The 27,670-nt window shown below is 41.7% G+C and overlaps 2 protein-coding genes across 8 annotated transcripts in view; one reads left to right on the forward strand and one right to left on the reverse strand.

Annotated features, from left to right (window-relative positions):
• sec62 (SEC62 homolog, preprotein translocation factor) overlaps nt 1–27,670 on the forward strand; it is a 45,212-nt gene that overhangs the window by 8,706 nt on the left and 8,836 nt on the right. For both annotated transcript variants that reach the window (XM_072254911.1, XM_072254912.1), the window contains 3 exons: nt 13,265–13,373; nt 18,918–19,023; nt 22,391–22,592. In XM_072254911.1, the coding sequence (XP_072111012.1) occupies nt 13,265–13,373; nt 18,918–19,023; nt 22,391–22,592 (417 nt within the window). The remainder of the gene's footprint in view (nt 1–13,264; nt 13,374–18,917; nt 19,024–22,390; nt 22,593–27,670) is intronic.
• LOC140196160 (NAD kinase-like) overlaps nt 15,561–27,670 on the reverse strand; it is a 117,454-nt gene continuing 105,344 nt past the window's right edge. For 2 of the 6 annotated variants that reach the window (XR_011885637.1, XM_072254910.1), the window contains one exon: nt 20,563–20,948. Coding sequence is in view for 3 of the 6 variants with exons in the window: in XM_072254910.1 (XP_072111011.1) it covers nt 20,945–20,948 (4 nt within the window). In the remaining 3 variants the exon portion in view is untranslated. Of the gene's footprint in view, nt 17,091–20,562; nt 20,949–23,545; nt 23,683–27,670 lie in introns of those variants that run through there. The other 4 variants (XR_011885638.1, XM_072254909.1, XR_011885640.1 and 1 more) reach the window with 4 other exon arrangements.

Consider the following 27,670-nt stretch of genomic DNA (forward strand, 5'->3'; position numbering starts at 1 on the left):
CTGGACAAATATGAAAAGGAAGTGTGAGCAGCCAGGGCTTATGCTCCACATTGGTACTAATAATATTTCTTTAGCCAGAGGATGGTGAATCTGTGCAATTCATTGCTACAGACGACTGTGGAGGCCAAGGCATTGGGTGTATTTAAAGTAGCGAATAGGCATCACCGGAAGAGGCTTTGCAGTAGTGACTTCCGCTAATGCCCCACCTCCCCCTCGTACCCCATCCATTATTTATTTATATACACACATTCTTTCTCTCTCTCTCCTTTTTCTCCCTCTGTCCCTCTGACTATACCCCTTGCCCATCCTCTGGTTTTTTTCCCCCCTCCCCCTTTCTCCCTGGGCCTCCTGTCCCATGATCCTCTCATATCCCTTTTGCCAATCACCTGTCCAGCTCTTGGCTCCATCCCTCTCCTTCCTGTCTTCTCCTATCATTTCAGATCTCCCCCTCCCCCTCCCACTTTCAAATCTCTTACTAGCTGTTCCGTCAGATAGTCCTGACGAAGGGTCTCGGCCCGAAACATCAACTGTACCTCTTCCTAGAGATGCTGCCTGGCCTGCTGCGTTCACCAGCAACTTTGATGTGTGTTGGGTGTATTTAAAGTGGAGTTTGATGGGTTCTTGATTAGTAAGGGCCTCAAAGGTTACGGGGCAAAGGCAAGAGAATGGAGTTGAGAGGGATAATAAATCAGCCATGTAGTAGTGCGATCACATGAGTGGAGTGTGATGTTCTCCCGAGGGGTTATTTCCTTAATGGAGAATGCCTGTGCATGACTTTTTTAATGTGGGGAGGCCGATGCACGGTCAGTCACAACATGATTGAGGTCAGGGTCCAGTGGCATGGCGTTCAAGATGACCAGGGACACTTCATTGCTACAGCCTTGCTCTGCCTGCATGGCCATTGTGATGTATCAAATTCTTCCACCAGCTTCAGGTTTGGGTTGGATCACGAGTTGTCTGGATGCTCCCCCCTTGACCTCAAATAAGCCACAATGGAATGGCAAAGCAAACCTGATGGGCCAAGTGGCTTAATTAAAGCCATAGAACAGTTCAGCACTGAAATAGACCCTTCAGCCCATCTAGGCTGTGCTATTATTCTACCTAGTCCTACACCAGGGGTCAGCAACCTTTTTGCCTCTGTGAGCTGGATCGCGTATTAATGAGCGGACGGTGGGCCAGATAAATGCCGTAAAAAACTTGAAATGTGGGAATTATCCATTTAAATACATCTGGTTATGTTTTGCCTCAAATTAATGAATAACGCATGCTAGAAAATCATTTGTGCTTAAGGTTGCCTACCCCTGTAATAGACAATAGCCTCCAAGTACTTTTCCAGACTTCTCTTGATTGTTGCAAACGACCCTACGTCCACCACCTCCACTGGCAGCTCGTTCCACACTCTCACCGCCCTCTAAGTGAAGAGGTTCACCTTTATGTTCCCCTTAAACATTTCACTTTTCATCTTTAACCCATAACCTCTGGTTCTGGTCTCGCCCAACCTCAGTGAAACAGCCTGCATGCATTTACCTTGTCTATACCTCTCATAATTTTATATACCTCTTTCAAATTGCCCATCATTCTCCTACGCTCTCGGGAATAAAGTCCTAACTTATTCAAGCTTTATCTATAACTTGGGCCCTCATGTGCTGACAACATCCTTGTAAATTTTTTCTGTACTCTTTCAGTCTTATTGATATCTTCCCTGTAGGTTGGTGAGCAGAATTAGGTTGCTCCAAATTTGGCCTCCCTGTGTCTTAAAAAACTTAAGCATAATATCCCAACTTCTGTACTCAATACTCTGATTTAAGAAGTCCAAGAAGACCATGTCTTACGGATATAGTTAGAAAGGGATGAGCTGCAGGCAGATCTTAAGGAGTTAGAGAGATGAAGAAACAGAACGTTCACAGATAAATGCGTGGCTAAAAAGTTGGTTGAAGAGGTGTGATCCGATTTACAGTTGACACTTGTGCTACAGGAGATATGAACCAAATGTATAGTTGAAGTTTAATTGTCATTCAACCGTACATGAATACCCATTAATATAGGGAATTGTAACAGCGTATACAAGCGATACATAAACCAAATTACTGACAAAGGAAACTTGCTGAATATGATCACAAACACAAGATTCTGCAGATGCTGCAATCCAGAGTAACACATGCAAAATGCTGGAGGAACTCAGCAAGTCAAGACAGTATCTGTTGGAAGGCATGAATATCGATTTCTCCTTTCTAGTTAAAAAAAAAATTTCTTCCCCCTCCCCCGGGGAGTGGTGGGTACATGGAACCAGAGGTGGTGGTTGAAGCAAATGCATTAGAGACATTGAAAGTAAAATAGAGAGGGAAGGGTTAGATTGATCTTGGAGTAGGTTAAAAGGTCGTCATAACATCGTGAGCCGAGAGGCCTGTACTGTTCTATGAGACGGCATTAGAATGAGTTCCACCTGCACATTCTGCTTCTCAGCGGAGCCCTAGCAAGTCCGAGCGGGAAGTCAATTTAATATGCGGGAAGTTTAAGCAAGATTTGGCGTGGTGTTGGCACAGTGTGGTAGCACTGAAAAAAGGTAAAAAAGTGTTGTTTTTTGTACTGGCTGGGGTTGACGGGGATAATAAATCAGCCATGATAGCATAGTGGAGCCGACATGTGATGAATGGCCTAATTCTGCTCCTACATCTTACGGTCCAGAGAATGAATAGGTGTTTGCTGTAATGTGGCTGAGCTTAGAAGGTCAAGGTAAATATTTAAAATTTTATTAACAAGGAAGATTTCTTCAGATTAGTCCCAGTGTATGTCAGTGCAGAATGTTTGCAGGTGTTATTTATTTCGTTTAGAGACACAGCACAGTAACAGGCCCAACGAGCCCGCGCTGCCCACTTTCACCCCATGATCGATTAATTCATTCACCCATACATGCTTTGAATGTGGAAGGAAGCCAGGGCACGAGGAGGAACCCCACATGGTCACTTAGAGCAGTGGTCCCCAACCTCCGGGCCGCGAAGCATGCAGGGGTGCAGTGGTGGCCGGAGCGCACCCAGCACATCTTTAAGAAAAAAGCCGAAATAAACAAGCTAATTAATTAGGTGCCGCCCAGAAGCCAGTCTTCATTCGAGGAACTGAAGTGGAGAGGGTCAATAACTTTAAATTCTTCGGCATTAAGGATCGATGTTTCTCTCTCTGAAAAGTGTCAGAGGATCTGTCCTGGGACCAGCATTTAACTGTCATTACAAAGAAAGCACGGCAGCGCCTATACTTTATTAGAAGTTTGTGTAGGTTCAACATGTCACCTCGATCCTGACAGCCCTGTCTTTTCAGCCTGTCTGGCTGGTGTTTAAATTGACCAAACAGTGGAACAGCTAGGAGCCCCAGTGCCCTGGAAAGAGGAGTGAACATCACGTAGAGCAAGTGAAATCGACAATCGCCTCTGATCTGGGCCGACATTTACGTGCCGGGCGGCACCTAATTAATTTGCTTGTTTACTTCGTCTTCTTGCTTAAAGATGTGCTGGCTGCGCTGCGGCTACCGCTGCACCCCTGCATGCTCCGCGGCCCGGAGGTTGGGGACCACTGACTTAGAGAACGTACAAACTCCTTGCAGATAGCAGTGGGAATTGAACTGGCTGCTGCTGGCACGGTAGTAGCGTTACTGTACTGTGCTATATTCGTTTCATTGCAGATGTGTTTTATAGTCATAGAAACAGGCTTTCTGCCTACCTTGTCCATGCTGATCTTTTTGTCCATCTACACTAATCCCAACTGTCCACTTTAGCTCCATATCCTTCTAATCTTTGCCTATTTAAATGTAGCTTAAATGCTTCTGTAACAGAGTGATCACCTCTTCTGACAATGAGTTCCGGATATTAACCACTCTCTGATTTTAAAAAAATTCTGTCGAAACACCTTACCCTCACCTTAAACCTGTGCTCACTTGTTTTTGCATGCCATAGAAAAAGATTCTTGCTGTCTATTCTATTTGTGCTTCTGACAATTTCATACATTATTTATGCTTCTTACAATATTTATACATTAGACACCCTTCAGTCTCCTTCGCCCTAAAGAAAACAAGCCCAGACTATCCCCATAACTAAAGCCTTTGCTATTATTCAATATATGCTCCTTCTTCCCTCTGACAAGCAGAAGATTTAAGAGCTTATCCAGAAGATCACCACACCAAAAATACAGCACTCCTTTAATGCTAGGTTAAGTTCTAGCACCTAATCTGTAATTATATGCTTTTGATGCTAAATTTTACTTTGGTCACATTTGACCTGACATATCCATTGTTGTTTCCAAATGCATAATAACAATTCCCATGTTTAATACACTCATTGCTGGCTGATTGGAATCCACTATGCTAGTTAATGTAAGAGTGGATGAGTCATTCACCCTGGGTACAAGCTAAAACAGATGGAGCTCCCTTAAAGCAGACAGATATGATTTCTCTCCTCCTTGAGTAGCTCCAAGCAGTGCTAAGAACATCCTGGCATATGTAACTCTCAGAAGGGAGCATGATTTTCATAATTCAACATCACTGTGCATTTACTTATCACCCAAAGCATCACAAGATACTTATGTAAAATCAAACAAAAATTTGGCACAAGCCTCTTGACATTTAGGACAGCTGATTGAAAGCTTGGTTCAGAAACTGTTTTTAAAGTCAATGTTCTTAACTAGTGAGAGATTGAAAAATTCCATTGCTCAAAACCCAGGCTTGAAGTTGTGGCAAAACAAATGGTGACGCAACGGGTGAAACCAGAGATGACTGAGTTTATTAAATCTAAATGAGTGGAAGAGACCAATGAAGGATTTAAAATCAAGGATAATAAAAGTAATAACTGTCTTGTTACTTTCCTAAGCTAATGGTAAACATGAGATTCTGCAACTGCTAGACAGTCAGAGCAATGCAAAAAATGCTAGAGGAACTCAGCAGGTCAGGCAGCATCTGTGGAGGAGAATAAACAGTTAACGTTTCGGGTCAAGGTGCTTCATCAGGACTGGAAAGGAAGGGGGCAGAAGCCAGAATAAGTTGGGGGAGGGGATAATAGGTGAGACCAGGTAAGGTTTCCAGTTTCTTATTCTGGCTTCAGCACCCTTCCTCTCCAGTTCTGATGAAGGGTCTCAGCCTGAAACATCGACTCTTTATTCCGCTACACAGAAGCTACCTGACCTGCTAAGTTCCTCCAGCATTTTGTGTGTTGCTCGAAGTTAATCGTATCTTTCCTTGGAAAGAACAGGCAAAAGGCAGATAGCAGATTACTGGATTTGTGTATGCTATTCAACTTTTCAAAGGAGAAGTGCTGTCGCAGGAAAGCAACATCCATCATCAAAGATCCCCACCACCCGGGTCATGCTCACTTCTTACTGCTGCCATCAGGAAGAGGTACGGAAGCCTTAGGTCCCACACCATCAGGTTCAGGAGCAGTTATTACCCTTCAACCATCAGGCTCTTGAACCAGAGGGGATAACTCCACTCACTTCAACTGTGAACTGTTCCCACAACTTATGAACCAGAGGGGATAACTCCACTCACTTCAACTGTGAACTGTTCCCACAATTACAAAGGCATGTTTTTGATATTTATTCCGTATTATTTTGTGTTTCTGATTTATTTTTGTAATTGCACGTTTTGGTGTATCTTGCACATTGGCTATTTGTTGTGTGCTGTTCTTCATTAATTCTATAGTGTTTCTTTGTATTTACTGTTGAATACCCATGGTGCTTTGATAATAAATTTACTCTGAACTTTGGAGGAAAAAGAAGTTTTCAAAAGTTCTCGTGGGACTTGCCCAATTCTAATAAGTATTGTGATTTTTGGCAGAAGCAGTTTGAACGGAGGTGCAGGAGGAGAGCTCTGGACCATTAATCCAGTATTATTTTTGTGGGCAAACCTCTGTGTTAGTCCTTCGTTTTGACTGTTTATTGATTTAAGACTGAACTGCAGCCAAGTGGCAGCTCATCAGTGCTGTTTGAAATAACGTGTTGAAGTGGACTGTATGTAGTTTTGAGAACCTAGCCGTTTGCCTGTCATGGTCAAAATGTAAGAAACAGAGGCACATCTTTTATCCCTCCGCAAGCCTTCTCCACCATTCTGTCGAATCATGGCTGATCTACACTCAGTGGGCACTCTGTTATCAGAATCAGGTTTAATATCACTGGCATAAGTCGTGAAATTTGTTTTGCAGCAGTGCATTGTAATACATAATAAAAGCTATAATAGAAACATAGAAAACCTACAGCACAATACAGGACCTTCAGCCCACAAAGTTGTGCCGAACATGTCCCTACCTTAGAAATTACTAGGGTTACCCATAGCCCTCTATCTTACTAAGCTCCATGTACCTATCCAAAAGTCTTTGAAAAGACCCTATCGTATCCGCCTCCACCACTGTTGCTGGCAGCCCATTCCATGCGCTCACCACTCCCTGCGTAAAAAAACTTAACCCTGACATCTCCTCTGTACCTACTCCCAAACACCTTAAACCTGTGCCCTCTTGTGGCAACCGTTTCAGCCCTGGGAAAAAGCCTCTGACTATCCACACGATCAATGCCTCTCATCATCTTATATACCTCTATCAGGTCACCTCTCATCCTCCGTTGCTCCAAGGAGAAAAGGCCGAGTTCACTCAACCTATTTTCATAAGGCATGCTCCCCAATCCTGGCAACATCCTTGTAAATCTCCTCTGCACCCTTCCTATGGCTTCCACATCCTTCCTGTAGTGAGGCGACCAGAACTGAGCACAGTACTCCAAGTGGGGTCTGACCAGGGTCCTATATAGCTGCAACATTACCTCTCGGCTCCTAAATTCAATTCCACGGTTGATGAAGGCCAATACACCGTACGCCTTCTTAACCACAGAGGCAACCTGCACAGTTGCTTTGAGTGTCCCCAAGATCCCTCCGATCCTCCACACTGCCAAGAGTCTTACCATTAATACTATATTATGCCATCATATTTGACCTGCCAAAATGAACCACTTCACACTTATCTGGGTTGAACTCCATCTGCCACTTCTCAGCCAGTTTTGCATCCTATCAATGTCCCACTATAACCTCTGACAGCCCTCCAAACTATCCACAACACCTCCAACCTTTGTGTCATCAAACACAATAAGTACATATTGAAAAAAAAGTAGTGCAAAAAGACAGAAAAAAAAATACTGAGGTAATGTCCATGGGTTCATCATCCATTCAGAAATTTGATGGCAGAGAGGAAGAGGTTGTTCCTGAAATGCTGAGTGTGCATTTTCAGATTCCTGTATCTGCTCCTTGAATGTAGCAATGAGAAGAGGGGGGCGGGATCCTTAATGATGGATGCTGCCTTTTAGAGGTGTCCTTGATGCTGGAGGAGCTAGTGCCCAAGATGGAGCTGACTGACAGTTTAATTTATGCAGCTTTTTCTGATCCTGTGCTGTGGACCCTCCATATCAGATGGTGATGCAACCAGTTAACATGCTCTCCACAGTAAATCTGTAGAAATTTGCAAGTGTCTTTGGTGACATACCGTACCAATTCTCCTCAAACTCTGAATGAAATAGAGCCATTGTTGTGCCTTTTTTGTAATTGCATCAATATGTTGGACCCAGGATAGATCCTCAGTCACTACTCACTCTTTCCACATGATCCCCTAACGAGGACTGGTGTGGGTTCCCTCAACTTTGCCTTCCTGAAGTCCACAATCAATTCCTTGGTTTTACTGACATTCAGTGCAAGGCTGCTGTTGCAACATTACTCGACCAGTTGTTCTACTTCCTGTATGCTTCCTCATCCCCATATGAAATTCTGCCAACAAAAGTTGGGTCATCAGAGAAGTTATAGATGAATGTTTGAGCTGTGCTAGCCGCACATTTGTGGGTGTAGAGAGAGTAGAGCAGTGGTCTAAGCATGCGACTCTGAGGTGTGCTAATGTTGATTGTCATTGTGGGGGGAGATGTTATTTACATTCCGCACAGATTGTAGACTCCCATTGAGGAAGTCAGGGATCCAGTTGCAGAGGGAGACACTTGTACACCTGCTTGTGAATGCAGATATCTAATCAGATCAGGTGGCAACAACTTAGTGCATAAAAGCGTGCAGGCATGGTCAAGAGATTCCATTATTATTCAGACTGAGCATCAGAATGGGGAAGAAATGTGACTTTGACCATGGAATGATTGTTGGTGCCAGATGGGGTGATTTGTATCATAAACTGCTGAGCTCCTAGGATTTTCCCATACAGCAGTCTTTCAAGTTTACAGTGAATGCTGCAAAAACATAAAACATCATTCAGCAGCAATTCTCTGGGCTAAAATGCCTTGTTAATGAGAAAGGTCAGAGGAAAATCACCAAGCTGACAGGAGGGCAACTGTAACTCAAATAACCATGCATTATAACAGTGATATGCAGAAAAGCATCTCTGAACACACAGCAAGCAGGATACCAGGAACAGACACGCAGTAACCACTTGATTAGGTACAGGAGGTACGTAATAAAGTGACCACTGGGTTGCATGATGAACTTTGGTGTTAAAATGATGGATTTGATGGTGGCAGACGAAAGATATTTCCACTTACGGTGTTCAGAACTTGCTGTTAATGGTGTACTTGGTGGAGTTTAGAAGAAAGGAGGGAATTCATTGAAACCTATCAAATATTAGAAGGCCTACATAGAGTAGATGTGGAGAGAGTGTTTCCTATAGTTGGGGAGTCTAGGACCAGAAGATGCAGGTTCAGAGTAGAGGGACATCCATTTGGAACAGGGGTGAGGAGGAATCTCTTTAGCAAGAGGGTGGAGTACCTGGAATTTATTGCCATGGTCTTCTTTAACTAAGTCATTGAGTATATTTAAAGCGGAGATTGATAGGTTTGTGATTAGTCAGTGTGTCAAAGGTTATGGGGAAAAGGCAGGAGAATGGAGATGAGAGGGATAATAACTCAGCCATGTTCAATGAACTGAATGGCAAAATTCAGCCCCTGTGACTTGTTTTATGATCCAGCATTAACCCAGTTAGAAATTTAAGCAAAGATTTACCCAGAGTGAAGACAATGTGATGAGTGAAGACACTGCACTTTGCAGTGATGAGTGGATGAGGTGAATAACAGAGATGCTTTTACAAGTGCTTCAGGGACAAAGGGAATAGAAGATCTAGGTGTTAGGAGGAGAAACAAACACTTACATATACCAGTTGGAGAAAATAATTTTCAACTCGTCATCTCAATTGACCTGCTGAAGCTTGTAGCCGTCAGATGCAGTTGCATAGCTGCAGCTGACATTCTCAGCTTTACTAAAGGGTCATTGACCTGAAACAACCGGAATTCCTTTGCTCTGTCCAATGATACTGTTAGGCCTGCTGAGTATTTCTAGCATTGGCTTATTTACATTTGCTTTGAACCATTTACTGTAAATCTTTAAATCAGTCCAGCTGTGCACATCAGTCAAACAGTCCTGATAAGGGTCTCAGCTCAAAATGTTAGCTGTTTATTCCTCTCCATAGATGTTGCCTGACCTGCTGAGTTCCTCTAGCATTTTAGAAATTATATCATAAAAGCATATAACGTAGGAGCAGAATTATGCCATTCAGCCAATTAGTTCTGCTCCACCATTTCATCATGGCTGGTTTATTATACCTCTCAGATCCATTCTTCTGCCTTCTCCCCGTAACCTTTGACACCCTGACTAATCAAGAACCTATCAACCTCCGCTTTGAATATACCAATGACTTGGCCACACATCCGTGGCAATAAATTCCATAGGTTCACCACCCTCTAGCTAAAGAAATTCCTCCCCATCTCTGTTCCAAATGGATGTCCCACTATTCTGAAGCTGCACCCTCTGGTCCTAGACTCCCCAGTATAGGAATACATTCTCTCCCCATCCACTCTATCTAAGCCTTTCAATATTTGATAGGTTTCAATGACATAGACCATAAGACCCTAAGATATAAGAGCAGAATTGGGCTATTTGGCCCATTGAGTCTGCTCTGCTATTTCATCATGGCTGACCCAATGTTCCTGTCAGCCCCAATCTCCTGCCTTCTCCCCATATCCCTTCATGTCCTGATCAATCAAGAATCTATCAACATTTGCTTTAAATGTACATAAAGATAGCCTCCACAGCTAATTCTAGCAAAGAATTCCACAGATTCACCACTCTCTGGCTAAACAAATACCTCCATATCTCCATTCTAAAATGACAAACCATTCAATCCTGGAAACATTTACATGAGCCTCCTTTTAACCTTCTCCTGTTTCAGCACATCCTTTCTAAGATAAAGAACCCAAAACTGCTCACAATACTCCAAGTAAGACCTCACCAGTGCTTTATATAAAGTCTCAACATTACATCGTTGCTTATATATTCTAGCCTTTCTTGAAATGAATGCTAATATTGCTTTTGCTTTCCTCACCACAGACTCAACATGCAAATTAACTTTAGGGAATCCTGCACAAGGACTGCTAAGTCCCTTTGTGCCTCAGTTTTCTTTAGAAGAAATAGTCAACCCTTTCAGTTCTTCTACCAAAGTGCATGACCCTACGCTTCCTGACATTGTATTTCATTTGTCATTTCTTTGCCCATTCTCCTAATCTAAGTTCTGTTGCCTCTCTACATCCTCAAAGTGCTGCTCCACTTATGTTCATATTTTCTGCAAACTTTACAACCAAGCTTTCAATTACATCATCCAAATCATTGACATATAACGTAAAAAGATTCAGTCCCAACACAGACTCCTGTGGAACACCACTAGACACTGGCAGCCCACTAGAAAAGGCTCCCTTTATTCCCACTCTTTACCTCCTGACAAATAGCCGCTGCTTTATGCATGCTAAGATCTTTTCTGTTATACCATGGGCTCATAGCTTGTTAAACAGCCTCATGTGTCGCAACTTGTCAGAGGCCTTCTGAAAATCCAAGTACACAATATCAACCGATTTTCATTTGTCTGTCCTGCTTATTATTTCTTCAAAGAATTCCAACAGATTGTCAGGCAAGACTTTCCCTTAAGGAAGCCATGCTGACTACGGCCTTTTCTTTTTATCAAGTGCCTCTAAGTACCCTGAGACCTCATCCTTAGTAATCAACTCCAACATCTTCTCAACCACTGAGGTCAGACTAGCTGGCCTTTAGTTTCCTTTCTTTCTGCTGCTCACCTTTCTTGAAGAGTGGAGTGACATTTACAATTTTCCAGTCTTCAGCTACCAATGCAGAATCTAGTGATTCTTGAAAGATCATTACTAATGCCTCCACAATCTCTTTAGCTACCGCTTTCAGAACTCTGAGGTGTACACTATCTGGTCCAGGTGACTTATCTACCTTCAGACCTTTCAGTTTCTAAAGAACCTTCTCTCTAGTAATGGTAACTTCACACACCTCATGACCCCTGACACCTGGAGCTTCCACCATACTGCTAGTGTCTTCTACAGCGAAGACTGATGCAAAATACTTATTTGTCTGCCATTTCTTTGTCCCCCATTACTACCTCTCCAGCATCATTTTCCAGTGATCTGATATCCGCTCTCGCCTTTTTTAAGATCCTCCCTTATTTTTCTAAAGTCCATTGAGAAAAGGGCCAGTCACCAAACGTTTCTCATATGTTAACCCTTTTATTCCTGGGAATCATTCTCAGGAACCTCATCTAGGCCCTCAAAACCAATTGAATTTTGTGTGGATTTCCAGCATCTGCAGAACCTCTTGTGTTTAAAAATGGCAGTTATTAAAGCAGACAAAACCCCCATTGTATGTGTTAGTCTTTTTCCATCGGACAAGATCAAACCTCATATTGCTTTCCACTGTTTTGTTCCACTCAGGTGAAAGGTGTCTTAGCATGCAGTCTTTCACTAAGATTACTGTAAAGGTCAACATGTCTACATTAACTCCCACAATGTGTTCCAGTGAATAACAGGTCAAAATACTCCTAGACCTTATACACCTTCACTCTAATGCATGTAGCTGAAATTTTACTGAAATTCAAGCTACATTGAGCTTGCATCAACTGGCAAAACAATGCATGAAAAAGGGAACTGCTGGGGTCTTTATCTTTTAGCTCAAGTCAGGGAGCCCCGCCTTCTCATTCCTGCTTCCCCCTTACTTATCAGTCCTGATAAAGGGCTGCGGCCTGAAATGCCAACTGTTTATTCCTTTCCAGAGATGCTCCCTGACCTGCTGAGTTCCTCCAGCATTCTGTTTCTGTTGATACTGAAGTGAACAATTTAACTATTGAAATTGTACTGAATCACCTTTAATCTTATGGGTATAAAAATGTAATGTACGTGAAGTTTGGGAGGCTCTACCAAGAAGATCTCCAGGTGAATGCCTGCTTGCTATGAAGAATAAAGTCTTCCGTATCACCAGCTTCAGTGTCTCTCCGTTGCCGCAGACTACAGTCACAAGTTCAACTTTATTGTCCCTCAACTATACACATGTATATAGTTAAATGAAACATTGTTTCTCTGTGGCCAAGGTGCAAAACAAAGCACATATATCACATAAAGCATATAAGATAATATTAACAGATTAAAATATTCCGTGGATTTGCAAGGTGATATAAAGTGCATATATGACATGTAGTTAAATATACTTAATTCTTGCGCTGTTGTAATTAATGTTTACTGGGTGGTAGTATGGTATTAGGAAGTCTTTCAGCCTGGGGGGGCAAGTTATGCAGCTTAACATACTTTGCTCTTTTACGACAAGTGCATCCACATAAATGCATTATTTTCGATTTTAGTAAGGGTGCAAAATAACCCTGGTGCACAACCTTGTACAGTTCAGTGAGTTCTGTATTACTGTGCATAATGCACAGTTAAAGGGCAGAAGTTTAGGGGTAACATGACGGGGAATTTCTTTACTCAGAGTGGTGGCTGTGTGGAGCGAGCTTCCAGCAGAAGTGGTTGAGGCAGGTTCAATGTTGTCGTTTAAAGTTAATTTGGATAGATATATGAACAGGAAGGGAATGGAGGGACCGAGTGCAGGTCAGTGGGACTAGGTGAGAATAGGAGTTCAGCATGGACTAGAAGGGCCGAGATGGCCTGTTTCCGTGCTGTAATTGTTATATATCAATTAATCTTAACCGCAAGAGTCTCTGCAGATGCTGGAAATCTTGAGCAACATGCACAAAATGCTGGAGGATCTGTGGTAGGAAATAAACAATTGATGTTATGGGTCGAGACACTTCATCCAGACTCACCTAAAATTGATTAATTTCAAATCGGCTTTGATTGGGAGCAATATTTGGTATGACCACTTCTCAGTCAAAATCATAATTTTCCAATTTAAATTGTCTTTTCTTTTTAAGGAGGTTGGAGAACCAACGAAAGAGGAGAAAGCAGTGGCCAAGTATTTGCGTTTCAATTGTCCAACCAAGTCCACTACCATGATGGGGCATAGAGTCGATTACTTTGTTGGTAAGATCACAACATACCATTAAAATCAATTTCTGCCTCCGCAAAATATATTGACACTTGTTTATATGCACAGTATAGTACATCTATGTAAGTTAGTCTTTGTGTACTTATGTGTGTACAGGTCCTCCCCAGCTTATGAGTGCCCAACTTGCGTACAGCCTGTAATTATGAATAGACGTGGGATGGTTTTACCATATGCGGGGGGGGGGGGGGGGGGTGCTACAGGTATTTTCTGCCGAGTAGGAACTTGGTAACTTGGTTCAACTTCCAAGCTGTTCAGCTTACGAACAGTTTTATTTAACTTTAATTTAGTGATTCAGCAGGTTAACAAAATCTTCCAGTTCACTGAGCCCGCACCACCCAATTATACCCGTGCGACCTATTAACCTACTAACATTTACGTCTGGAATGTTTGAGGAAACTGGACTACCCAGAGGAAACCCACGCAGTCAGAAAGAGAACAAACTCCTTACAGACAGCGGTGGGAAATTGAACCCAGGTTTCTGGTACTGTAATAGCATTTCGCTAACAACTACCCCTTTCCTAACCTGGCATGATAACGTTGCTTTATTATCCTCATCCTATTAGCTGAGGATAACTAAAGTGTGTGGGCATAGGAACAAGAGTGCAGCATTCAGCCTCTTGATTCTTTTCTGGCATTCAATCAGGTCATCGCCAATCCATTTAACCCCTTTAGTTCCAAATACTGTAATCCAGCAACAAACTATAACTGTTAGTTTTGAAATCTAATGCAATATCTGTCTGTTTAAAATATTCTGGCAAGTGCAAATGTGTTCAGATCTGAAAAATCTGTATAATCAATAAATGACAACTCTACCTGTCAGACTTTACACTTTAGCCTTCAACAGCACACCACTCTAACTTCCCTTCAGAAACTTTTCCATTGTTGATCACCTTGTTTTATGAGTGTTTCTCAGCGACCTTTGTCACAAGATTATTAACCTTTAGATAAAATGAGCTGAACAGCATTCTTGCTGCTGAACCGTCATACTTTTTCTTGTTTTTAAAGCCCTCAATGGCCTGGGACCAGAGTTCATCACAGAATAACTTTTCTTTTATGATCTTGCTCAAGCTCTCAGGTCTTCTTCCGTCACTCTCTTACCAACAATCTCCCTCATAAGATAATTCCACACCTAAACTATGGAATCCAATACCTAAAACCATAAAGAAGACAGATACACACAAAATGCTGGAGGAACTCAGCAGGCCAGGCAGCAGCTATGGAAAAACATCGGCTGTACTTTTTGAATAAATGCTGCCTGGGCTGCTGAGTTCCTTCAGCACAGTGTTTGTCTGTTGCTTGGATTTCCAGCATCTGCAGATTTTTTCTTGTTTGTGGAGGGATACAGGCACTATTGACACGTTTAAATTTATTTCACTTTGGGGACCCAAGCTATCTCAACCACAATCTGTTCCAGCTGCTATCATCCGGGAAGCGGTACCGCAGCATAAAAGCCAGGACCAACAGGCTTCGGGACAGCTTCTCCCTCCAGGCCATCAGACTGATGAACTTACACTGACTTGAGTGTACTCTATATTACATTGACTGTTCTATTTATTATAAATTACTATGATTGCACATTGTACATTTAGATGAAGACGTAACGTAAAGATTCTTACTCCTTATGTATATGAAGGGTGTAAGAAATAAAGTGAATTCATTCAATTTTTTAATGTTTGCGCTTTATCTACATTATTTGTATGAAAAGTGCTGTATAACTAAGTTAAAAACACAAACACGAGGAAATCTGCAGATGCTGGAAATTCAAGCAACTCACAAAAAATGCTGGTGAACGCAGTAGGCCAGATGGCATCTATAGGAAGAGGTACAGTCGACGTTTCGGGCTGAGATCCTTCGTCAGGACTAATCACACAAAAAATGCTGGTGAATGCAGCAGATCAAGCAGCATCTATAGGAAGAGGTACAGTTGACGCTTCGGGCCGAGACCTTTCGTCAGGACTAATGTTAGCAGCAGCGTTCACCAGCATTCTTGTGTGTGTTAGTTGTATAAATAAGTTATTATTATTCTTTATTGGTGCATTGTAGACTTCTGGTTGCACTGATGGTGTTGTGGATCATGTCACTGTGCAGAATCCATCCCTCCTGTCTCTATATGAAGAATTTGTTTTTATAGAATCAGACAGAAATATTACTTTATTGTAGTTTAAAGCTACTGTGAAGAATACTTTATTAGAATGACACCAGAAATGAGAGGTTACAATGCACAAGAAAGCTGGGTTCCATTTATTCTCAAGAGGAGAAAATGGAGATCCATGATATTTATCTTTAAAGTTATATTTTGGTACAGTAGATAAGGGAAAAATATTTCCACTTCCCTACAAGACTGGTACTGAGGACCTGAGGAAATACATCATATTCAGAATAGATTTATTATCACTGAGATATGCCATCAAGGACATATATGTCCTTGAAATGGATCTTTAACATCATTAAGGAAACTACACATGCTGATCATGGACTATTTGTCCAATTCCCATCAGAGAGAAGGCTAGTAGCAACCAGACTCAAAAACAGTTACTTTCCCCAAGCAGTAAGACTGATTAACCACTCCACCACTACTTTATTATTTCCTGTCAGTCACATTACATACAGCCCAGCAACACTGTATAGACATACAATCAATCTCTGTATATAAGCCGTCTTATGTACGGTAATGCACTTTGGTAAAAGGAACAGTAGTGTGAGCTATTATCTAAATGGAGAGAAAGTTCAGACATCAGAGGCGCAGAGAGACTTAGGAGTCTCGTGCAAGACTCCCAGAAGGTTAATTTACAGATTGAGTCTGTGGTAAAGAAGGCAAAAGCAATGTTGGCATTTATTTCAAGGGAAATAGAATATAAGAGCAGGGAGATAATGCTGAGCCTTTATGAAACACTAGTCAGGCCACATTGGAATATTGTCAACAGTTTTGGGCCCTATATTTCAGAAAGGATGTGTTGTCATTGGTGAGAGTCCAGAGGAGGTTCATGAGTTAGCTTCTGGGAATGAAGGGGTAAGGATATGAAGAGCATTTGGCAGCTTTGGGCCTGTACTCTGTGGAATTTAGAAGAATGCGGGGGGGGGGGGAGGGGAGGGATCTCATTGAAATCTACTGAATGTTGAAAGGACTATGGTGGATGCTTTTCAGGATGTTTCCTATGGTAGGGGTATCCAGAACTAGACAGCACAACCTCAAAATTCAGGGACAACCCTTAGAACATAGGTAAAGAGGAATATTTTTAGGCGGAGTGTAGTAAATCTATACAATGCTCTGTCAGACTGCGGTGGAGGCCAAATCTATGAGTATATTTAAGGGGGAAGTTGATAGCTTCCTGATCAGTCAGAGCATCAAAGGATATGGCGAGAAGGCAGGTTGAGTGGGATCCGGGCTCAGCCATGATGTAATGGCAGAGCAGACTCGATGGGCTGAATGGCCTAATTCTGCTCCTGTGTCTTATGGTCGTGTGTATTTATATTTATGGTGTGTATTTTTATTATTATGTTCTTTATCTTTTGTGGATTTTTTTTGTTCTGTATTGGATTGGGAATAACAATTGTTTTCTTTACACTTGTGTACAGGAAATGACATTAAACAATCTGGAATGAAATTTGTTAGCACAAGTGATTCTGCAGATGCATTAAATCCAGAGCACCACACACAAAATGCTGGAGGAACTCAGGAGGCCAGGCAGCACCTATGGAGAGGAATATGAAGTTAATGTTTTGGGCCATGAACTTGTTTTGTGGCAATAGTACAGTGCAAACAAACAAAATTACTGTAAATTACAAAAATATTGTAATTAAAAAAGGAGTAACAAGATAGTGTTCGTGGAGCATTGAGAAATCTGATGGTGGAGGGGAAGAAGCTATTTCTGAGTGATTGAGTGGAGCTCTTCATGCTCCCGTACCTCCTCCCCGTTGGTAGGGTATGTCCTGGAAGGTGAGGTGCCTTCTTGTGCAGTGCCTCTGGAAGCTGTCCTTGATGATGGTTAGGGGTGTGTGTGTGATGGAGCTGGCAGAATCTACAACCCTCTGCAGCCTCTTTTCAATCTGTGCATTGGACGCTTCATTACCAAGTATTATGATGTGGAGCTCACTGTCACAAATAACAGTCGAGGGAAATGAAGGTAAAAGCTAGATGTAGTTTGCTGAGACTAGATTAGATTGGGTGATGGATTGTTCATAGATTTAAACACAGATATAACATGGATAAAGAACAAGATTAGCTGTATTTGTCACATGTTCATCAAAGCATACAGTGAAATGCAATGTTTTAGCGTCAGTGACCAACACAGTCCAAGGTAAATTTATTATCCAAGCACATCACCAATACTACTTTGGAGTCCATTTTCTTGCAGGTATTGACAGTAAAACAAAGAAATATAATACAGTCAATGAAAAAAATACAGCAAGACTGACAAACATTTAATATGCAAAGAAAACAAACTACACAAAAGATTACTGAGGACCTGAGTTGTAGAGTCCTTGAAAGGCAGTCCATAGGGAGCGTTCAGTGATCAGTTCAGTGCTGTGGTGAGTGACGGTTCAGGAGCCTGATGGTCGAAAGGTAATAACTGTTTCCGAGCCTGATGGTGTGGGACTTAAGGCTCCTGTATCTCATTCCTGATGGCAACAGCGGAAGAGAACGTGGCTTAGATGATGGGGGTCCTCAGTGATGGATGCTGCTCTCTTGTAGAGGCACTGCATGCTTTTTTTGAAATGGCACTGACATACTGGTCCCAGGACAGATCACCTGATATAACATCCAGGAACTTAAACTCATTGACCCTCTCCACCTCCGATCCCACTGGCACTGATTCATGGACCCCCAATTTCTTCCACCTGCAGTCGATAATCAGCTGTTTAGTTTTGATGGCATTGAGTGAGAGGCTATTGTTGTGGCACCACTCAACCAGATTTTCAATGTGCCTCCTATATACCAAATTGTCACCATCTTTGATTTGGCCAACAGCTGTGGTGTCCTCAGCAAACTTAAATATGGCATTGGATGATTGTGTTGCGAGCACTGTCACCACGCTTTATGCACTAACATAGCATCCCCACAGCTCACTAATCCTAACCATGCGTATTTGGAATGTGGGAGGAAGCCAGAGCACCCGGGGAAAACCCCATGTAGTCACCACAAGAACGTACAAACTCCTAAAAGTTTACTGGAATTGAGCACTATTCAGTAATCACTGTTTTATACTTTGAAATGCTTGCTAATACTATTACGTTTATTTTGCACTCATTAAAGTTATATAATTTTATTTTTAATTTGTTTCATAGACCATAAGCAGGGCAAATTTAGGTTATTTTCCCATTCGAGTCAGTTCCGCCATTCTATCTTGGCTGATTTATTATCCCTCTCCATCACATTACTAATCGCCTTACTAATCAAAAACCTGTCAACCTCTACTTGTCTATGGTGTCCTTGCAGCAAAAAGCTAATTTCATATTTATATCCTATAAGTGCAAGCATATGACAATGAATTTAAACTTGTACTACCATCACGTTTCAGCTTCCAAAGCGATAGATTGCTTGCTGGATTCTAAATGGGCAAAAGCAAAGAAAGGAGAGGAGGCTGTTTTTACAACCAGGGAATCAGCAGTGGAATATTGCAACAGGTGTGTGCAGTTCCTTTATTACTATGTTGTTAACTCTGCCTTTGTTAATAACACTAGCATCAATGAATCAGAATGCATGAAAGAGGAAAGGCAGTCACCCAGAATGCAGGTTCACAGTAAATTTGTTAGCAAACTACGTTTATGTACTGTACATGCATGGGACAGGTATGAAGTGCTCTGGCCCGGTGCAAGTCAATGGAGCTAGGCAGATTGATGGTCTATGATGGATTAGGTGGGCCAAAGAACCTGTTTCTATACTATAGTGTTCTATGACTCCAGTACTGTGCAAAAGTCTTGGGCGTCCTAGATTTTTTCTACAGTTTCAGATGGTATAGCATCTACAGGGCCCTGATCTCAACATCCCTGAAGCTGTCCAGGATTACCTGGGGAGGCAGAAGCAAGCAAGACAGCTAGTCTGCTGGACAACTGTGGCAAGTTCTCCATGATGCTTGAAACAACCAGCCATTTTTCTTATAAAATTGCACAATAATATGCCCAAGAGAATTGATGCAGTTTTAAGGGGAAAGGGTGGTCACACCAAATATTGATTTGATTTAGTTTTTTACTATTTATTGCTCTTCATATTTTTTTGAAATTTAGAAACATCTCATTTTTATTATTTTTGAAAACATTTCCACTTCACAGAATTTTGTTACACGTGCCTAAGACTTTTGCACAGTATCATTTGTTACTGTATACTTCCCCAAGATTCTTTTTTTTTGCAGGCATTCATAGTAGAACAAAGACACACAGTAGAATCGATGAAAAACTATGTACAAAGACTGACAAACACCCATTGAACAAATGAAGATTTGCTACAAATAGAAAGCAAATAATGATAATAGATACTGATAATGAGTTGTATGATCTTTGAAATAATTAGAATTATCACTGTCATACGTCATGATATTTCTTGTTTTGTGGCAGCAACAGTGCAACATAAAAAAATAAGTTACAATAAGAAATATATTCAAAAATAAATAAGTAGTGTAAAAAAAAACAGTGATGCAGTGTTCATGGACCACTCATTAGTCTGATAGCAGAGGAGAAGAAATTGAGTGTGCATCTTCCAATTCTTGCACATTGCACTGACGGTAGCAATGAAAAGAAAGTGTGTAATGGTGAGGGTCCTTAATGATGATGTCACCTCCTTGATGCAATGCATTTTGAAGATGCCCTTAATGTTGGGGAGGATTGTGCTCATGGTGGAGTTGTCTAAGTCTACAACCCACTACAGCTTTTTTCTTTGGGTTGAGGTAGCTTGGTGACAACAAACCAAATTTATGTTAAAAATCAAATTTAAATCAACCAAGTGGTAGACTCAGTACTTAACCAGTTCTGCAGTACTCCAACAAATCTAGCTCATGACTAAAATCTGAATGTAAGAGTGGGAGTTAACTGCACAAGTCTGCATTTTATTGAGTATTTTGAGCTTCCCCTCAATATGTTAGGTAAAAATAAAGTGAATTTATAATTATTATCACAGTCCGTATACTATGCTGAGATTTATTTTCTTATAGAATTTCACAGTAGAGTAAATAAATATAAAAGAATCAGTGAAAAACTACTCACAAAGATGGACAGACAATCAATGTGCAAAAGAAGACAAACTTGTGCAAATATAAAAAAACAAATAATATTGAGAACACGTGTTATTGAGTCGTTGAAAGCGAGTCTTTAGGTTGTGGAATCAGTTCATTGTTAAAGTGAGTGAAGTTACCTACACTGGTTCAGGAGCCTGATGGTTGAAGGGTAGTAACTGTTCCTGAACCTGGTGGTGTGGGACCTGAGACTTCTGTACCTCCTTCCTGAATGCAGTAGTGAGAAGAGAGCATGGCTTGGATGGTGGGGTTCTTTGATGTTGAGTGCTGCTTTCCTGCAGCAACGCTCCTTGTAGATGTGCTCAATGGTGGGGAGGGCTTTACCTGTGATGAAATGTGCAATAGGAAATAATTTTTTATTCCACTTAGTAATAGATATCTGTTCTATTAATACAGCTGCAGCAGTACCCCAGTGCAACTGTGATCACTCCTGGTTTTTGTCCACACGTATTCTTATAAGTTGAGGCAATGAGGAAAAGTGATCATTTAACATAAAGTAAACCAGAAATCTGATGGTAGTTTGAACACTTAACCTGGAATCAGGTATTCAGTGGAATGGAGCTTTACAGTAAAGGGAACCAGCAGTTGGAATGATGAAAATAGTTTTTCCATGATTCAGGGGAAATCTAATAAAAGTTATTTTAGTGCCTCACCTAAAGATGCAGAGTTTTTACATTAATTACTAATGCATAACCCCCATCTTTAACAGTATGTGAGATCACAGAATGAGGGGTATCTCACTGAGACATATTGAATACTTAGAGGCCTAGACAGAGTGGATATGGAGAGGATGTTTCCAACAGAGGGGAGACTAGGACCAGAGAGCACAGCCTCAGACAAGGATGAAGGTGGGAAAATGGGGTTGAGAGGGATAATAAATCAGCCATGATGGAATGGTAGACCAGACTTAATCGGACGAATGGCCTAATTCTGGCCCTATATCTTATGGCCTTAAAACTTGACAATGCCTTTAGCCACAGGCATAGAAGTATATCTTATGCAGGCAAATTTAGTATAAACTGGTCATGTTGGTCATCAAGAATATGACAGGCAAAGGACCCATTTCTTTACTGTGCAATTTTATGACCATAGCTTTATGCATAAATACTGAAATGATGTTATTAAATTTATTTTAAATTTAATAACATTGTACCATATTAGATCGATTGAGAGAATGTGGCAAGTGCGCATGCAGCTGATCAGTCGCGTGATGAATCCATAGGGCCTCCTACGTGTGGGAGGCATGCTCTTTTGGGCACGGGCTTTCGAGTGCTCATGTTGTCATCTCGGAGAGCTGGATTCCTAGCTGCAGCACTGTAAGTTGCACAGCATGTACCATTACGAACATGGCTCAGTAAGAAGGTTTAATCATACACTGCAATGTTTATTGTGCCGTGAAAAGTAATAAACATAATTTCAGTCGTTATGCAGAAAGTAGATATGTAGCAAAGGCAACCATTTCTCTGAGTGCCTTTCACAATCTCAGGAAGTCCCAAAGGGTCTTTCAGCCAGTTAATTACTTTTAAAATATAGTCATTTTAGGCTACTCATTTGTGTATAATGTGATCCCAATGATATAATGACAAAATTAACTATCTTAGTGAAGTTGGTTGAGAGCTGGTTATCCAATTTGAGATACCGGGGGCAGCTGTCAGTCTTGCAGACTTCCCATTAGCATTGACGAATTTTTTTTTTTAAATGATATTTCTACATTAACCGAAATGCTAAAGCTTTCCCTCCCCGCCCCCACCCTGAATTGTCAACAGGCTTCTCAAGAAGCAGTTCTTCCACCGAGCGTTGAAAGTAATGAAGAAAAAGTCTGAGAAGGAAATCAAAAAGGAGAAGGGGAAGAATGACAGCAGCAAAGAGGAGGAAAAGAAAAGCAAAAAGGAAACGGTGAAGGATGAGAAGAGTAAGAAAGAGAAGAAAAAGGATAGTGAAAAAGAAGAGATTAAGAAAGAGAAGAAGGTAAGAGATCTATTATGTTTTTTAAGAGAGACAGCATGGAATAGGCCTAGTGAATTGCATCGCCCAACAACTCACCTATTTAACCCTAACAAAGTCACAGGACAATTTACAGTGACCAATTGACCAATTAACTGGTACGTCTTGGGACTGTGGAAGGAAACAGGAGTACCAAGAGGAAACCCACAAGCTCACGGGATGGACAAGAAACTTCTTACAGGATTAATCTCCAAACTCCAAGCTGCAATAGTGTTGTACTAACCACTATGCTACTATGGCATTGCAAAGAGCTTAGAAGAAATAAACAAGCCAACTGAGATCTAAGTCCTTGCTTATACTCTACAAAGATTCCTCACATGACATACCAAATCCTTCAGTTGGCATACTCCAATAATTTATGAGGGTTCAGAGTCAGAGTATTGTAGCACAGTAATGTAGGTCAAAAGAATTCACATAGAGTCTGAGGTTTACCTTCAGAACCTTATTACAAACTATCGTCAGCAGGAAAGTCACTCATCCTGGAGTGAATACATGCTCCCCAGTATAAAGCCTCTGGTAGTATCTACCCTTGAGAGCCAGAGGGGATGAATTTATGAAATTTGTTGCCACAGACAGCTGTGAAGATCAAGTCATTGGGATATTTAAAGTGGAGATTGATAGATTCTTGATTAGTAAAGGTGTTAAAGAATGCAGGGAGATGGCATGAGAATAGGGTGGGGAGGGATAATGAATCAGCCATGACTTAATGGGCCAATGGCCTAATTCTGTTCCTATGTCTTATAGCCTATCCATGTTCCTGTCCAAGTTCCCCTTATCTCTACCAGTCATGTATTGGTCATTGCTTTACTGTGTTGAGCTTCAGTACACAACAGAATACATGAGCTGAGGGCAACACTGATTTTACCTTAAATATTCAATATCCAGGCATGGAGTGACTATTGTTCAAAGTAACTTTATTATCAAAGTGCATATATGTCACTATAAACAATTGTGAGATTTTTTTTTCTTGCGGGCACACCGAGGAAATCCATAACAGTATCAATGAAAGATTGTACCAATATGGGCATTCAACCAGTATGCAAAAGACAAAAAACTGCAAATACAAAAAGAAAGATAGAATAATATTAAATAATCGATTAGATGATATCAGGAGTCCATGAAAGTTAGCTAACAGGTTGTGGGAACATTAAACTGACAACTTGTGTTTGGGATCACTAGCATTATCTCCCCTGCTACAGTGGTTATGTAGCAACAGACTCAATAACAGCTTCTTCCCGTAGACTATTAGACTTGTTAACGCCCTGCTGCCACCCAGCACACATGTACACCCTGTATGAACGCCCTGCCAAACCCCCACCCCCACCTGTGCCGACACACTCAGCTTGCACCTGCCATTTTTCATCTTTTATTGCTGCTGTTTCATCTGTTTACGTGACTGCTTGTTTTATTATATTAGTGTCAGTAAAATTATACTGTTTAATTGTTCAAAAAAGGTAGTAGGGATAGTCCGGGTAATTATAGACCAGTGAGCCTTATCTCTGTGGTGGGAAAGCTGTTGGAAAAGATTCTTAAAGATAGGATCTATGGGCATTTAGAGAATCATGGTCTGATCAGGGACAGTCAGCATGGCTTTGTGAAGGGCAGATCATGTCTAACAAACCTGATAGAGTTCTTTGAGGATGTGACCAGGCATATAGATGAGGGTAGTGCAGTGGATGTGATCTACATGGATTTTAGTAAGGAATTTGACAAGGTTCCACACGGTAGGCTTATTCAGAAAGTCAGAAGGCATGGGATCCAGGGAAGTTTGGCCGGGTGGATTCAGAATTGGCTTGCCTGCTGAAGGCAGAGGGCCGTGGTGGAGGAAGTACATTGGGATTGGAGGGTTATGACTAGTGGTGTCCCAGAAGGATCGGTTCTGGGACCTCTACTTTTCATGATTTTTATTCACAACCTGGATGTGGGGGTAGAAGGGTGGGTTGGCAAGTTTGCAGACGACACAAAGGTTGTTGGTGGTGTAGATAGTGTAGAGGATTGTCGAAGATTGCAGAGAGACATTGATAGGATGCAGAAGTGACAGATAGAGTTCAACCCAGAGAAGTGTGAGATGGTACACTTTGGAAGGACAAACTCCAAGGCAGAGTACAAAGCAAATGGCAGGATACTTGGTAGTGTGGAGGAGCAGAGGGATCTGGGGGTACATGTCCACAGATCCCTGAAAGTTGCCTCACAGGTAGATAGGGTAGTTAAGAAAGCTTGTGGGTTGTTAGCTTTCATAAGTCGATGGATAGAGTTTAACAGTCGCGATGTAATGATGCAGCTCTATAAAACTCTGGTTGGGCCACAGTTGGAGTACTGTGTCCAGTTCTGGTCGCCTCTCTATAGGAAGGATGTGGAAGCATTGGAAAGGGTACAGAGGAGATTTACCAGGATGCTGCCTGGTTTAGAAAGTATGCATTATGATCAGAGATTAAGGGAACTAGGGCTTTACTCTTTGGAGAGAAGGAGGATGAGAGGAGACATGATAGAGGTGTACAAGATAATAAGAGGAATAGATAGAGTGGATAGCCAACACCTCTTCCCCAGGGCACCACTGCTCAATACAAGAGGACATGGCTTTAAGGTAAGGGGTGGGGAGTTCAAGGGGGATACTAGAGGAAGGTTTTTTACTCAAAGAGTGGTTGGTGCGTGGAATGCACTGCGTGAGTCAGTAGTGGAGGCAGATACACTAGAGAAGTTTAAGGGACTACTAGACAGGTATATGGAGGAATTTGAGGTGGGGGCTTATATGGGAAGCAGGGTTTGAGGGTCAGCACAACATTGTGGGCCGAAGGGCCTGTACTGTGCTGTACTATTCTATTCTATTCTTAATATAAACATGCACCTTACACTTTATGTTAAACTGTCAATTTTCAGGCCAGGCCACTCAGGAACTTGTGCTAATATTACACCGTGGCCCCAGAGGAACGATGTTTCATTTAGATGTATACATGTGTCTGATTGAATTACAATAAACTTGAACTTGAACAAACCATCCATGAGACACATTCAGCAGGCCGAGCAGTATCAACGGAAGGAAAGGAATTGTCAATGTTTTGGGTCAAAGCCTTGCATCAGGACAGTGGTTACGTAATCCAGAACTGTGCAATATTGATGCAGTTGAGATCAAATTCCATTGCATGAGGTCGGAATGTAAATCCTGTTAATGGTGTAAACTGGAATAAAAGATTGACTTTTTTCACACAGTGAAAAGATTTACTAAGATCCTGAAGGGCAAATATTTTTACTCAGAGGGTGGTCTGTGAATGGAATGAGCTGCCAGAGGAAGTGGTTGAGGCAGGTACATGAAGAACATATAAAAAGCATTTGGACAAGTATGCGAATAGGAAAGGTACAAACTCAAGTTTATTGTCAAATGTACATTTGCAGAATACAAATGAGCAATGAAAAATACACTTGCAGCAGTGTCACAGGCACATTGCATCAAATACAAAACGGTCATAAGAGAAACATGGATTAAGCATGAATTAAAGTTAAACAAGTAAGAACACAATTAGAATGGGAAAAGGTCCATTGTAGTGGAAAGTGCTCATAGTGCTGCTAAATTGTAGTGATTTAAGAACCAAATGTTTGAAAAGAAGTAGCTGTTCCTGAATCTGGTGGTGCAGGATGTCAAGCTTCTGTACCTGCTCCCCAGTGGTAGCTAATGATGACAGATTTTACCTACTTGAGGCAGCACCTCATGTAAATATGGTTTAGTGGGATGTGGGTCAAACACGGGCAAATGGAACTAGATTATATGGGCATCCTGGTCAGCATGGATCAGTTGGGCCAAATGTCCTCATAAAACTGTTGAATTAGGGCATTAAGAACAAGGCTGATACATTAATGCCTTTTGTGCACATGAATCTCTATAGCCCTGTGACATGACAGAGCAATCTTCAAAGATCAAGGATAGTTCAGTGTAATGGCATAATAAACTCTGGCCCTGCCAGTGATGTGCTGTTAAAAAATTAAAAATGAATAAGTAAACGAATCGTGCAATTGAGTAAGAGGAATAGCAAGTAAAGATTTTAAAAGTGATGTACTGGGTGCAGTGTCTAATTTCAGGTATTGATGAGATAGATTTATAAACTCTGAACCCTTTCATGGAGTCTCCCAATGTACATTTGGTCACTGTTGAGTGACACATTTTGCATTTACAAACTTCAGGTTTTGATCTGAACCTCTGATCTACCTTTGGGCTTTGATCCGGGTCTCTGATTGGCCTTTGAGCTTCAATCCAGATCTCCGATCAGCTTTCAGGCTTCGATCCAGATCTCTGATCAGCTTTCGGGCTTTGATCTGGACCTCCAACCAACTTTCAGGCTTTTATCCGGACCTCCGATCTGCTTTCAGGCTTCAATTTGGACCTCCCATCGACCTGTGGGCTTCGATCTGGACCTCCCATCGACCTGTGGGCTTCGATCTGGACCTCCCATTGACCTGTGGGCTTCGATCCAGTCCTCCGATCGAACTGTGGGCTTCAATCTGGACCTCCGATCGAAGTGTGGGCTTCGATCCGGACCTCCCATTGACCTGTGGGCTTCGATCTGGACTTCTCATCGACCTGTGGGCTTCGATCTGGACCTCCCATCGACCTGTGGGCTTTGATCTGGACCTCCCCTCGACCTGTGGGCTTCGATCCAGACCTCCGATGGAACTGTGGGCTTCGATCTGGATCTCCAATTTATCTTCGTGCTTTGATCTTTAGTATTGACCTATGATTTGCTGATGAAACTGGATTGGACCCTGGATGAGGGCCTTAACTTCAGGCCTTGTACGGCAGACTAGCCAATGACTGGACCCAAAAACTAGACCTGAGCAGTTAGGACTTTATTGGAGGGTAAGAGAAAAAGTGGTAATCTTATAGAATTACAGAAGATCATCAGGGACATAGGGTCAATGTGCACCTTCTTGTTCTCATGGTTGGATTATCAAGAACTAGAAGGCAGCAGTTTAAAGTGAGAGGGGAGAGATATAATTGGAACCTGAGAAGCAATATGTTTACCAAGTGTGATCAGTATATTTATATTATCAGG

This window comes from Mobula birostris, chromosome 4 (assembly GCF_030028105.1).
Source record: "Mobula birostris isolate sMobBir1 chromosome 4, sMobBir1.hap1, whole genome shotgun sequence".
Lineage (NCBI taxonomy): Eukaryota > Metazoa > Chordata > Chondrichthyes > Myliobatiformes > Myliobatidae > Mobula > Mobula birostris.